The 14,789-nt window shown below is 41.3% G+C and overlaps 1 protein-coding gene across 5 annotated transcripts in view; it reads right to left on the bottom strand.

The window, feature by feature from the left end:
- EML5 (EMAP like 5) overlaps positions 1-12,335 on the bottom strand; it is a 206,559-nt gene extending 194,224 nt beyond the window's left edge. For 4 of the 5 annotated variants that reach the window (XM_021674954.2, XM_021674952.2, XM_064375122.1 and 1 more), the window contains exon 1: positions 11,669-11,865. In XM_021674954.2, the coding sequence (XP_021530629.2) occupies positions 11,669-11,865 (197 nt within the window). Of the gene's footprint in view, positions 1-11,668 lie in introns of all 5 variants that reach the window. The other variant, XM_021674953.2, reaches the window with a different exon arrangement.
- Positions 12,336-14,789: the final 2,454 nt, after the last annotated feature.

Below are 14,789 nucleotides of genomic sequence, written 5' to 3' on the forward strand. Positions count from 1 at the left end.
GCTGTGTATAGCCTAGGGATTTGGTGCCCTGTGTCCCAGCCACTCCAGCTGTGGCCAAAAGAGGCCAAGGTACAGCTCAGGCCATGCTTTGGAGGGTGCAAACCCCAAACCTTGGCAGCTTCCACATGGTGTTGGTCCTGCAAGTGTGCAGAAAACAAGCACTGAGGTTTGGGAACCTCTTCCTAGATTTCAGAGAATGTATGAAAACACCTAGATGGGGCATCGTGGCTCATGCCTGTAATCCCAGCCCTTTGGGGGCCAAGGCAGGTGGATCACCTGAGGTCAGGAGTTCGAGACCAGTCTGGCCAACATGGTGAAATCTCATCTCTACTAAAAATACAAAACTAAGGATTCCATGTTTGGTTCGCCTTCCACAAACACTCCCTTCGTGGAAGCCATCTTTCTCTCTCCTTGATTTCCCCTCTGGGATCCCTTTCCACACACTCTCGTGGAAGCCTGTCTTCCCCTCCTCAACTCCATCTCTCTCTATTCCTTTCCACTTAGTGTGGAAGCTGCTTTCCTCTCCTGGATTCCATCTTTCTGGATTCTCTCCCTCAGTGTGAGAGTTAGCTATTTCTTTCTCTCTCCTCCTCCTGTTTCTCTGTCTCTAAATAAATCACTTTCTACAAACATTTTTGAGTCCAGTATTTACTGTGCACTGCACCATGGTCCCCTCTCTCATTCTTGAGAGGGCAGGAGACCAAGAACCTGGAGGAACATCCTCTCAGGGGAGCTGAGGGCACCCTGAACCCCAATATTACATTTTGGTGAGCCAGCCAGGAGAGGGGTACACCAGAAGAGGGGTACAACCAGGAAAGGAGTACAGCTGGAGAAGACTTCAAAAACAGCCATGAGGTCACAAATAATCCTGCTGCTGGAACCCCAGATGTCCTTGGCTCATGGGCTCTATCGTGGACCTCTAGATCAACCTGCACCCCTGAAAGGCTCCCCTGTGGAGGAAACCTCAACTGCAGGGCCCCTTCTATGCCCCATTTCAGCAGGAAGTAGTTAAAGAGAATTGATTTCCATAATTCCAACAGAAGTTGGGCTTTCCTGTTCGGGGGGAAGAGGGGTAATGAGGGAATGTGTTCTCTTTCTGGGTACACGAGAGGGTGTAGTTTTAAGGGCAAGAACTTCCCAGCACCATGCCCCCCTCCCATCTCTCTCCATCTGGGAGATTTAACGGTTTCTGTTTAAATTCCCTGGGCATGCAAAGAAACTAAGAGTCAGTCACCTCAGCAGAAGTTCTAAGGAACTCCTTTCATTGGCCAGGGTTCTTAGAGAAGGTGATGGTTCCTCCCAGGTTAAAAGTCCCCTTTTTCCACATCCCTTCGGACTCCATGATTGGATCCCCTTCCACAAACACTCCCTTCGTGGAAGCCATCTTTCTCTCTCCTGGATTTCCCCTCTGGTGTCCCCTTCCACACTCTTTTGTGGAAGCCTGTCTTCCCCTCCTAAACACCATTTCTCTCTATTCCTTTCCACTCAGTGTGGAAGCTGCTTTCCTTCTTCTGGATTCCACCTTTCTGGATATTCTCACTCAGTGTGAGAGTTGGCTGTTTCTCTCTCCTCCTTCTGTTTCTCTGTCTCTAAATAAATCACTTTCTACAAAAAATAAAAATAAAATACAAAACTAGCCAGGTGTGGTGGCACACGCCTGTAGTCCCAGCTACTCAGGAGGCTGAGAAAGGAGAATCACTTGAACCCAAGAGCTGGAGGTTGCAGTGAGCCAAGATCACACCACTGCACTCCAGCCTGGGCAAGACAGGGTGAGACTCCATCTCAAATAAATAAATAAATAAATAAATAAATAAATAAATAAATAAAAAAGACCGGACCGGACCAGACCAGACCAGACCAGACCAGGATGTCCAGGCAGAGGTGTACTGCAGGGGTGAAGCCCTTATTGAGAACTTCTGTTAGGGCAGTGCATAAAGGAAATGTGGGGTTGGACCCCAACACAGCCCCACTGGGGCACTGCCTAGTAGAGCTGTGAGAAGAGGGCTAGTCTGGAGGACGGTGTAAATGTAAAGGGACTAAAATCTCCAATCAAAAGAGACGGAGTGGCTGAATGGATGGAAAAACAAGATCCATTGATCTGTTGCCTACAATAAACACACCTCACCTATAAATACACATATAGACTGAAAATAAAGGGATGGAAAAAGATATTCCATGCCAATAGAAACCAAAAAAGAACAGGAGTAGCTATACGTATACCAAAAAAAAAAAGATTTCAGGACAAAAAACTGCAAGAAGAGACAGGGAAAGTCACCATAAATGAGAAAGGGGTTAATTCAGAAAGAATATATAACAATTTTAAATGTGTGTGTGTATATACATATACACACATCCAACACTAGAGCACTCAGATATATAAAGCAAGTATTATTAGAGCTAAAGAGAGAGACAGGCCCCAAAATGATGATAGCTGGAGATTTCAACAACCCAGTTTCAGCACTGGACAGATCTTCCAGACAGAACGTCAACAAAGAAACATCTGAGTTAATGTACACTATAGACCAAATGGCTCTAATAGATATTTGCAGAATATTTCATCCAATGACTACAGAATTCACATTCTTTTCCTCAACACATGAATTATTCTCAAGGATAGACTGTTGTCATAACACAAGTCTTAAAATGTTGAAAAAAACTGAAACAATATCAAGCATCTTCTGTGACCACAATGGAATAAAACTAGAAATAATAAAAGGAATTTTTGAAACTATACAAATATGTGGAAATTAAACAATATGCTCCTGAATCACCAGTGGGTCCATGAAGTAATTAAAAAGGAAACTGAAAAATTTATTGAAACAAATGCAAGTCAAAACACAACATATCAAAACCTATGGGATACTGCAAAAGCAGTACTCAAGGGAAAGTTTATGGTTATAAGTGCCTACATCAAAAAAGAAGAAAAACTTCAAATAAACAATCTAATGGTGCACCTTTAGAAAAGCAAGAGCGAACCAAACCCAAAATTTGTGGAAAGATATAAGATCTGGGCAGAAATAAATGAAATTGAAATTTTAAAAAACCAATGCAAAATTTCAATGAAACAAAAAGTTGGGTTTTTTTGTTTTTTGTTTTTGAGACAGTCTCGCTCCGTCACCAGGTGCCAGGCTGGAGTGCAGTGGCGCAACCTCGGCTCACTGCAACCTCCGCCTCCCGGGTTCAGCAATTCTCCTGCCTCAGTCTCCCGAGTGGCTGGGACTACAGGTGCACACCACCACGCCCAGCTAACTTCTGTATTTTTAGTAGAGACGGGGTTTCACCATGTTGCCCAGGATGGTCTCGATCTCTTGACCTCGTGATCCGCCCACCTTGGCCTCCCAAAGTGCTGGGATTATGGGCGTGAGCCACCGTGCTTGGCCCAAAAGCTGTTTTTTTTAAAAAATAATTAAACAAAGCTGACAAACCTTTAGCCAAATTAAGCAAAAAAAGAAGATACAAATAAAGAAAATTGGAAATGAAAAAGGAGACATTATAACTGATACTGCAGAAATTCAAAGGATCATTAGTGGCTACTATGACCAACTCTATGCCAATAAATTTGAAAATCTAGAAGAAATGAACAAATTCCTAGACACATACAATCTACCAAGATTGAACCAGGAAGAAATCCAAAACCTGAACAGACCAATAACAAATAACAAAATCAAATCCATAATAAAAATTCCATATCAAAACTACAATGAGATATCATCTCACACCAGTTAAAATGACTTACATCCAAAAGACAGGCAATAACAAACACTGGCAAGGATGTGTAGAATGTAAATTCGTATCACCACTATGGAGAGAAGTTTGGAGGCTCCTCAAAAAACTAAAAATAGTGCTACCATATGATCCAGCAATCCCACTGTAGGGCATATACCCAAAAGAAAGGAAATCAGGATATCAAGGAGATATCTGCACACTGATGTTTATTGCAGCACTGTTCACAATAGCTAAGACTTGGAAGCAACCTAAGAGTCTATCAATAGATGACTGGATAAAGAAAATGTGGTATAGATACACAATGGAGTACTAGTCAGCTGTAAAAAAAAAAAAATGAGATCCTGTCATTTGTGATATCATGGATGGAAATGGAGATTGTTAAGTGAAATAAGCCAGGCACAGAAAGACAAACATTGCATGTTCCCACTTATTTGTGGGATCTAAAAATCAAAACAACTGAACTAATGGACATAGAGAGTAGAAGTATGGTTACCAGAGCTGGAAAGGGTAGTGGAGGACTCAGGGGGAAATGGGATGATTAGTGGGTACATAAGAATTAGAAAGAATGAATAAGACCATGTCATAGCACAACAAGGTGACTATAGTCAATAATTGTACATTTTCAAATAACTAAAAGATTGCAATTGGATTCTTTATAATACAAAGAATAAAGGCTTGAGGGGACGGATACCCCATTCTCTATGATGTGATTATTTTACACAGCTTGCCTGTATCAAAACATCTCATGTACCCCATAGATACACCCACTATGTACCAACAAAAATTAAAAATAAAAAAAAATTAGTAAAATAAAACAGAGCTGTTGATCTTTCCTTCTGTCCAAAACATAAAACTTGCTCTTACAACAGTTTCCCAATTCAGTAACCAGCAACTCCATTCTTCCAATTGTTCTGACCAAAAATTCTGTGATCATCATTGACCTTTTCTTTCACAATTTATATATGATCCATTAGTAAATCATGCTACCTCTATCTTAAAAATATATACAGAATTTGATCCTTTCTCACTACTTTCACTGTTACCACCCTAGTCCAAGCCACCAATACTTCCTGACTGGATTACTGCAACAGTCTCCTAAGTGATCTCCCTGCTTCCATCCTGCCCCTCCCTCTTCAGTCTGTTCTGAATATAGGAGCCAGAGTGACTTTGTTAAACCATAAATCAAATTATATCACTATTTTGATTAAATTGTTCCAATAACTTCCATTCTCAAATGAGAAAGCCAAAATCCTCTCAGTAGCCTATGAAGTTCTATAAAATCTGCCCCCACTACCATTAGCTCATCAGACCTCATTTCTTACTACTTTCTTTCAAGTTCACTCTGCTCCAGCCACACAAACATTCTTACTGTTTCTCAAAAATACTGACATTCTGCTTCAGCGAATTTGCATTTGATAGTCCCTTTTGCCTAACATGTCCTTTCCTCAGATATCCACACAGCACATTACCTTACCTCCTAGTCTCTGCTTAAGTGTCACCTTTAAAGTGAAGTCTTCCTGGCCACCCTATCTGAATACCTATGTAAACTCTTTCCAATGGTTTCTATCTCATTTTCTCACCTTGTTTTCCTTAGCCCTTGTAAACTATACACATACACATGCATATGTAAAATTTTATACACATATATAAAATTTACCTTGTTTATTCAGTATCTCCTCATTCAGTAGATATAAGCTCCACAAGAGTGGGAAATTTTATGTTTGGTTCACTGCCATATCTCTAGTGATAAGAATAGTCTTTGGCAAATAATGGGTGTTCAGTAAATATTTGCTGAAAGAACATGTAAACCACGAAGTAGATATGTTTATGTTCCACATGCCACTTAATAAAGTGACTTAAGAAGGTGGGAGTAACCAACTGATGTGGTTTGGCTCTGTGTCCCCACCCAAATCTCATCTTGAATTGTACTCCCATAATTCCCATGTGTTGTGGGAGGGAGCCAGTGGAAGATAATTTGAATCATGGGGGTGGTTTCCTCCATACTGTTTTCATGGTAGTGAATAAGTATCACAAGATCTGATGGTGATACTTTTGCAACTTCTTCATTTTCTCTTGCCATTGCCATGTAAGAAGTGTCTTTAGCTTTCCACCATGATTCTGAGGCCTCCCCAGCCATGTGGAAGTGTAAGTCCAATTAAACCTCTTTTTCTTCCCAGTCTCAGGTATGTCTTTATCAGTAGCATGAAAACAGACTAATGCACCAACTATGTCAAATGATGATGAAAAATCAAATAAGATGAAAACTAATAACCACTGGATTTGGCAACACAGAGGTCACCGGTGACCTCGACAAGAACTGCTATGGTGAAATAGAACAAAGTGAACAGTAAATGGGAGAAGAGGAACTGAAGATAGTATAAGCAACTTTTAAAAATATTCTCTCATAACACAAAACCACTGCACACAATGTTACCTCTTCCCACAATGCTATACCTTCTTTCATTTCTTCCAATGACCCTTTCTCCTTGTTGTCTTTAAAGACTTAGCTTAGGTATTATATACTAATTGTGAACTGTTTATAACCCCATGTACATACCATATCACAGGTACATTAGTGCTATTCCTAATTGATTATTTGACTTGGTGTGTCTAAACTCTGAGTATCTTAAGGCAGGGATCCCTAACAAAACAGAAACTCAACAAATATTTCTTGGATGAGAAAACTTAGAAACAAAAGCTCTTAATAGCTTCTAATAATTGATTATTCCACGTTTTCCTTAATGTATATACAAAACATTATGTTTTATTTTCTGCATATTTGCACATAAGATACTATAAAATAATAAAGGAAAATAATTAAATGTAAATCTAAAAATCTGGCTTATCCCTAAAGAATATATACTCAATACACATCTATGACAATTTCAACTATTATTCTAGTTAATTCCTACCTTTCCTGGAAAACACCTATTAATCTTATTTCTTAAATTATTCAGTACTTAAAAAACAACCAATGACCAGGCATGATGGCTCATGCCTGTAATCCCAGCACTTTGGGAGGCTGAAGTGGGTGGATCACCTGAGGCCAGGAGTTCAAAACCAGCCTGACAATCATGAAGAAACCCCATTTCTAGTAAAAATACAAAGTTAGCTGGGCATGGTGGCACATGCCTGTAATCCCAGCTACTCGGGAGGCTGAGGCAGGAGAATCTCTTGAACTCGGGAGGCAGAGGTTGTGGTGAGCTGAGATCATGCCACTGCACTCCAGCCTGGGCAACAAGAGTGAAACTCCGTCTCAAAAAAAAAAAAAAAAAAAAAAAAAACAAAAAAACCACACACAAATGTTTTGATATCACAACACATAAAATGAAATCTTACCAAATATAATTGTTACATGGTCTGTAACTGTTAACTCCATCTAATTCTAGTTACTTAAACACAGACCATTTTATTAAATACGTTTTCTAATACTTTTTGAAGCACGACTTCTACATATTGCACAGTGCTTAAAAAAATTCTAGTATCAGGTTTGAGGACAGGGTGTGTGCCCATATCTTAAACTGCTTGTGTTAAGAATTCTAGAAATGGTGGGGGCAATGTATTTCCCAAACAGAATCATCTGAGGCACTTTTTAAAATATAGATAGATTCCTGGGCTCCAACCCTAGAAGTTTCTGACTTTGTGCATTTGAGCAAAAGGACAGAAACTGGTGAAAAGCTCATCGAACTATTTTGAAGATCAGCCAGGTTTAGGAAATCATGAACATATATCTGGAAGCATTAAGTAAACTACAAGTAGGTTTCCAATAATTCCTACCAGAGCTTAAAAAGTTGCCACTCTGAACCCACATGAATACAAAAAAAATTTATCTACCATGGAAATGTCATTCTGAATTTCTTTTCCAATTACATTTCTGACTTGCATTGAATAAATTAAGTTTCTGTGCCATAAATACGAACTGTCAAAAACCACTTTTACTAGATTACAATAAGGCTTGGTCAGTTTTTTTTTCTTAAGAACAACATTTACCACAAATAAAGAAAAAAGCTTCTACACCTTTTGTTTTGTCTTTTTAAAAAGCCATACATAGAAGCAATGAACAGTTATTTTAACCTGAAAACATATAGTATGGTATACTTTTCAAAATATTTCAGATGCACTGTCATTTGAGTTCATCATCAACTTGTGAGACACTTTCACTATGTTAAAAAAAAAAAAAAAAGTAAAGCCGGGTGTGGTGGCTCACACCTGGAATCCCAGCACGTCGGGAGGCTGAGGCGGGTGGATTACAAGGTCAGGAGTTCGACACCAGCCTTGCCTGGACAATATGGTGAAATCCCATCTCTACTAAAAACACAAAAATTAGCTGAGCATGGTTGTGCGTGCCTGTAGTCCCAGCTACTCGGGAAGCTGAGGCAGGAGAATTGCTTGCACCCAGGAGCCAGAGGTTGCAGTGAGCCGAGATCACGCCACTGCACGTACTCTAGCCTAGCAACAAAGTGAGACTCCGTCTCAAAAAAAAAAAAAAAAGTACTTCAAGTCCTACACCTACATAATACATAAACAATGGGCCCTGTTTACTCCCATAAGGAAAGCACAGTCAAATAACAAAATGCCCCAAGTTATATTCCATCAATGGTCTTCACTAGTATAAACGATTTGAAAATGGTCAATATTGTCTATAAGAATAATCTTGCAAAAATTTGCTGATGGGAAGTAGCTAGAAAAATTAATTTGAACAGATATTGCACTCTGGCTGCACATGGTGGCTCACACCTGTAATCCCAACACTTTGGGAGGTTGAAGTGGGAGGATCACTTGAGTCCAGGAGTCTGGGACCAGCCTTGGCAACATACAGAGACCCCATCTTTACAAAAAAAAATTAGCCCAGCATCATGGCCCACACCTGTGGTCTCAGCTACTGAGGCTGAGGTAAGATGATCACTTGCGCCCAAGAGTTAGAAGCTACAGTGAGCAGTGATTGCACTATAGCCTGTGTGATGCAGAGCAAGAGCAAGAGCCTCAGTTAAAAAAAAAAGAAAAAGCCTATCCCATTCTTCTAATAACTGGCAAAAGTTTCAAAATATAGACCAAGCTCTAGATGTGCAACTTATGCTAAAACTGGTAGTAGCTTATTTTATAACTTAGTCTTAAATCTGTTATAAACACTTAATAACTAGATAATTTTATCAATATAACTTGAGAAAAAGAACAAAAAAAGTGACCCAAAAAGTCCTGTATTATTTCTGACACAGAAACTAATTGCTGTATAGTTTCTATGAATATAAGTAAAAGATAAATGACTAGAGAAGTATACACAGGTGGATGGCAAAAGGAAGATGGAGAACTACAAGCAACACTGAAAAAATGATGAGCTGTCATGTGGCACCACCACTGACAATCCTAGGTGATAATAAAATGGTCAGAGAACCAGTAAGCAAATGACAGACTAGTCATGATTCAGTCTTTACCACCAATATTGCACTCACATTTTCAAAACCTAAGGACAATGATCTGCTCATTCTGGAATAGTTCTCAGACTAAGTAATACTTGACCAATAAGTTTTACATGTTTCAGGCCAAGGTGGAAACAAAACAGATGATGAAAACAGCACTGACTTTTTATTACTAAGGCTAAGGTTACAGCAACGTTGTCAATACGCATCACATTTCTCAACATTACGTCTTCTGCTGTAACATAATTTAAAAATTACTAGAGTTGTTTCTATATTCACAAGTCAAATACTGAATTGAAAAAATATTCAGAGGTTTTAATATTTGCTGAATATATTTCACAAACAAGAATGATCTGTCATTACTATTTGAAATAAAATGTCCAGAGCCCTTTCACTGATTCCTAATTATATTCTTAGTATCACATTAAATCCGTGCCACAAATTTCAAGATTCTGTATGATTCAGATTTTACTACCTCATTATAACTTTTCAGGATACTTATTTTCATTTTATACATTATTTTAAAGATATATCATTTGGATAAAATCATAAGCATGTATTCAACTATGAGAAATTTGAGTATGTTTGTCGTTTTGTATGAATTGCGCAACTATACCAAAAGAAAGTCAAAGCATTACCTTCCTTACAGTTTACTGAAACACAATTATGAAATTTAAGCAGTGTGACATATAATACGGCTTCTAATTACTGCTAGAAGAACAAGATGTAATTTACCTCACCAAATAAATCATATCTAGTTTCAGAAGACCTTAGTACTATACTGTTCTCATAACCCCCAAGGAGTAAAAACAATACAAATGTACCATGAGAAGACCTCAAAATCCTTCACACTTACTCCACCAGCTGAATTCAACCTAACAGACTAAATTATTTGGAGCAGGGCTTCAGTTAAGGCTGCTTCAACTAGGTAAAGCTACTATGCCTGGTACTTTGGGAGACCTAACATGAAAAAGAAGAGAGACTTGAAAGGATTAGGGAAAAAGACAAGATACTGGGGTAAACTCTACTTTTGGGATAAATAACAAGAAGATAAATAATTACTATGGGTTTAGTTTAGTTTTTCTACCAGCAATTTGGGCTATGATATTAGGTCTGTGACCCTAATCATCACTACTCAAGAGTCCCAGCTTGAGAAAAATGAAATGACTTATCAGTTACCTTTTCAAAGTAATGTATTAAATACAATCTGAAAAAGCACTCTGGTGTCCAAAACAAACAAACAAACAAACAAACAAAAAACAAGTGAATACACAGCACCACCTCATTCCTTATTCTGCAATCTCGATTTTGGCTTTTCTCATCTTTACTCCATCTTGTCTAGACACCTTTGTTGTCCCAGGCCCTCTTTTCCCTCTTACACATTATACATGTGCAGAGACGCAAAACAGAAAAACAACTTTATTTGTGAAATTTAAGTACCAGGGCTTCTTGCCTACAAGACTTCAATCCAAGGTACGGGATTTGAAATGCCCAATTTAAATCCTGTGCAACATACATAAGGGAATAAAATTTTGTAACCAAACTCAAATCATACACTCTTTGATAAGACTCCAAGAGCACTACACAAACACATTCTCAGATTGCTTTTAATATATTCTCCTCTGTAAAGGACAAAAATGCTGTCCTTAAGGCAATAATCAGTGGCCTAAAACGATTTCTGAAGCTCCTGACTTCACCACAAAAGTTCTACTAAGACACTGATTGAAAATTACATTTCAAATATACCGCTCACTAAAGAAATGTAAACAAGCACTGAGACCAACTTTGAGATACTGTCCAAGGAAGACTAAAAATAGCCCCCAATCGCGATTTAATTAAAAAAATACAAAAGTAGCTTATTTAGGAGTATTTTAATGAAGATGAAGAGAACTGGAAATCAGTGAAGTTATTTTTAGCAGCCTCTTCAGATAAGACCTACCTTAAATTGCCTTCAGGTGTGCACATTTTAACACCCAATAATTGCCTGGAGGTTGCCGGGGCGGGGGGCGGGGGGGGGGTGTCTGCTGATAATAGCAAACAGTGAAACCTGAACTAATAATTATGGGCAGGAGGTGAGAGCTCTCCAGAACCAGCCCAAGGCTTGCAGTGCTTCCATCAGTCCTTTATTAGGTAAAGGACTCCCTCCACCCCAGGTGCTTTAAGACTTCGTTTAATAAGAAATTTGTCACAGGAGCTAACGGAATAAAGTGCTACTAAAACAACCTTTTCGCAGTTTTCATAATTTTGATGGAATGGGAAAGGGGACAAAGCCTTCAAACCGAGTGCCGGGTGGATCCGCGGACCTGATTTTCCCGCACGGACCCGAGAGAGAGTCCCTAGACGAGGTAGAGGGGAAAGGCGTTTGCAGGGTGCTAACTGGCAGACTCGGGACAAGAGAGACAGCTGCGGATTCCCCTCGGGGTGATGCTCCGTGCAGGAGCGGTGACGGCGTCCAGAGGGACCTGCGGGTGCGAACTCCGGGAGCGGCTCGCAGGGTGACGACGGCGGCCCCCGCACCCCGGTACCTGATGATGTCGTCGCTGTGGCCCCGGTAAAACTTCTGCCGGTGCTCCCGCGGGCTGTACACCACGCCGACCCCCGCCACGAAGTACACGATCTCCTTGGCCGCAGTGTAGTAGAGGTTGTTGCGGCACTGGTGGCCCCGGTAGCCGTACACCCACTCGAGCCGCAGGTGGCAGCTGGGGGCGCTCCGGGCCGCCATGTCGGGGCGCCCACCCGCCGCTCCCGCTCGGGCCCGCGGCGGCGGCGGCGGCGGGAGGCGGCGGCTGCCCGGCGACGAAAGCCCTCCCGCTGGCGGCCGGGACTTCCCGCCTGCCGCGTCCTCTAAGCAGCACTCGGCAGGTGCATCTCGCTTCGAGGGCCGCCGCCGCCGCCTCAGCCCACGGGCGGGAGGAAAACCCTCGCCTCACGGAACATGCTGAGGGCCGCGAGCGCCGCCGGCTGTCAAGTGGGTGCCCCGAGCCCTTCGCCCGCCTCCGCTCGCCTCGGCTCGCCTCGTCTCCTCAGCCCGTAGCGCCTGGGCCGAGAGCGACGGCCCGCCTCCAGCTTCTCAGTCGCCGCCCGCGCACGCAGCTCCCCGCCCCGGTCACCTGCGGCGCTCGCGCCCCACGGCGGCCTTGTAGCCACAGTCTGGCGGACCCGCGCCGCGCACCGCCGAGCCGAGCCGAGCCGAGCCGAGCGGCGGGCGCGCAGCTTTGCGTGGCCCCGCCCCGATCCGCGCTCGACCCGCCCCTCCTGGAGCGGAGAAGAGGCTGGAGCTCGCGGGTGCAAGGTGCAGCTGCGGAAACGCGTGCCCGTAGGCCGCTGAGCCCTAGCTCTTGGAGCTGCTCAAACCCAGGCAGACCCTAGGCGACCCCGGGGCCCTGCTGCTGGGCGTCCTCAACCGGGAAGCGCCTGCCGGTTCCGCACGGTCCCTGCACCCAGCCTAGGCCACGTTTATACCTGGGAAAAGCAACAACCGGATGCTAACCTCATTCTCTTTTTTACGCTTGATAACCTTGTGTCTTGCTACCTCATAGTGCTCTCGGGCCCAGACACTGGAATGACGCCGAGCTTCCTAAATGTGCTTTTCAGTTATTATTTTTGAGAGACAGATCCTCGCTCTGTCGCCCAGGCTGGAGTGGAGTTGCGCGATCTCGGCTCACTGCAGCCTCCAACTCCTGGGCTCCAGCGATCCTCCCGCCTCAGTCTCCCAAGTAGCAAGGAGTACAGTTGCGTGTCACTATGCCTGGATAATGTTTTGGGTTTTTTTTTTTTTAAGTTTATTTTGTAGAGGCGAGGTCTTGCTGTGTTACCCAGGCTGGTCTCCAACTCCTGGCCTTCAGCAATTCTGCCTCAGGCCTCCCAAAACGTTGGGATTACAGGCCTGAGCCACCACGCCGGGCCCTAAGTGTATATTTTTTTAAGTGACCTCAAAGCTGAAAGTAGACTTTAGATTGTAAATTAACATGTGAGATCTGATTTCCAAATAGAAAAAAAAAGTACTTGGATGTATATTTTTTTAAATGACTGTTTGGGACACCATCAACAATTACTCTTAATTGAATAACTTCAATTGTGATCCTGTAGAAAACTCCTATAATAAAAGTATTGGGAGCAGTCAATTCCTGATTATGTCATTTCCCCCTCTACTCCGTTTCCAAGTGTCCCCTTTCTCACGGGAATACAAATAAGATTTATCAACACCTGTAAAAATAATTTGAAATCCACAATTTAAAAGGTGTTCAGGATAGCCACAGATTTACAACAAAAAATACTAATTCAGGATACACCAATATGAATCCTTATTGTCTAAAAATTACTGTTTGATTTCCCTAGGAAATACCAAGACAGAACTCTGACAAAAGCTAAAATAAACTACCATCGTTTCAAGAAATATGACTCCAAAGGGGTTGACTCCTGTGTGGTACAGATTTATTGGAATAGATGTTATCCAATGCCTACTTCCTCGAAGATACAAATTACTAAATTGAGACAGAGGATTACCTTTTCGGCTTTGATTATGACTTCTAATCTACATGCAGTTTACATTTGGTGAATAAAGGTCATCTGAAAGGAATTTACATAAATGTCATGAAAAGTAAACTGGAAAGAGTTTCCATTCTGGGTAGAATCTGAAAAAGAGGAATGCAGGATAGGTTTCTGGCAGCTGCTGAAAGAAACAAAGAAATCAGGCCTGAGAAGTGGCTCTGAGGCCTATGTAGGGTACCCTGGGCAAAGCCACACACAGTTTCTCTTTGTCACCTGGAGGTCTTTTTTTGGTTTTTTAATAAGAATATGTTCTAATTCACTATTGAGTTCCTTGAAATCCCCTGATGAGAAAAAGAAAAATTGTGGATTATTCAAATTCAAGCAGTGAATTAGAAAATATTAAATATTTTGTTGCTATACATTTGTGATATATTAATTACTGGTTACATGTAAATTTTATGAGACTACGAGGTAGAAGAATATACTTTATTTTATATGTTTCAGATTTTCCAGCACAATATCTTATGGATCCCATGATACATACTTAAGTACTCAGATTAATAAGAGATTTAAATAATTTATTTTCCCATTATCATATTTTCCATTACGATTTTAATGACCCAAGGGTAGAGTGTGAAGCAAAAACATTCTTAATTAAACCATCCTCAACTGACAATTCAAGACCAAAAGAGATAGCCAAGGCACAAAGGTGGCTAGAAAATGAACCATTCATGAATACTAGAGGAAGAAAAAAAAACCTGATCAGTTCTTACCCTCACAACTTTATATAATCCTGTATTACCAATGTCATATCAGAAAGCTTAGTGAAGCTTTTATTGCTAGATGATATTCCATCATCTGTATCCTGTGGAAGTAATGCAAATAAGGATGTGGGAGAAAGAAAAAATTCTACACATCAACAAATGGACATTTGTTAAGCATTCCAGATGAAAGCTACAGTACCCCCTGTATTAGTCCATTCTCATGATGCTAATAAAGACATACCTGAGACTGGGTAATTTATAAAGAAAAGAGGTTTAACTGACTCCCAGTTCCACATTGCTAAGGAGGCCTCACAATCATGCTGGAAGGCAAAGGAGGAGCAAAGTCACATATGGCAGCAGACAAGAAGAATTTGTGCAGGGGAGCTCCATT

This window comes from Aotus nancymaae, unplaced genomic scaffold (assembly GCF_030222135.1).
Source record: "Aotus nancymaae isolate 86718 unplaced genomic scaffold, 86718_ANA_hifiasm-v0.15.2.pri h1tg000011l, whole genome shotgun sequence".
NCBI lineage: Eukaryota > Metazoa > Chordata > Mammalia > Primates > Aotidae > Aotus > Aotus nancymaae.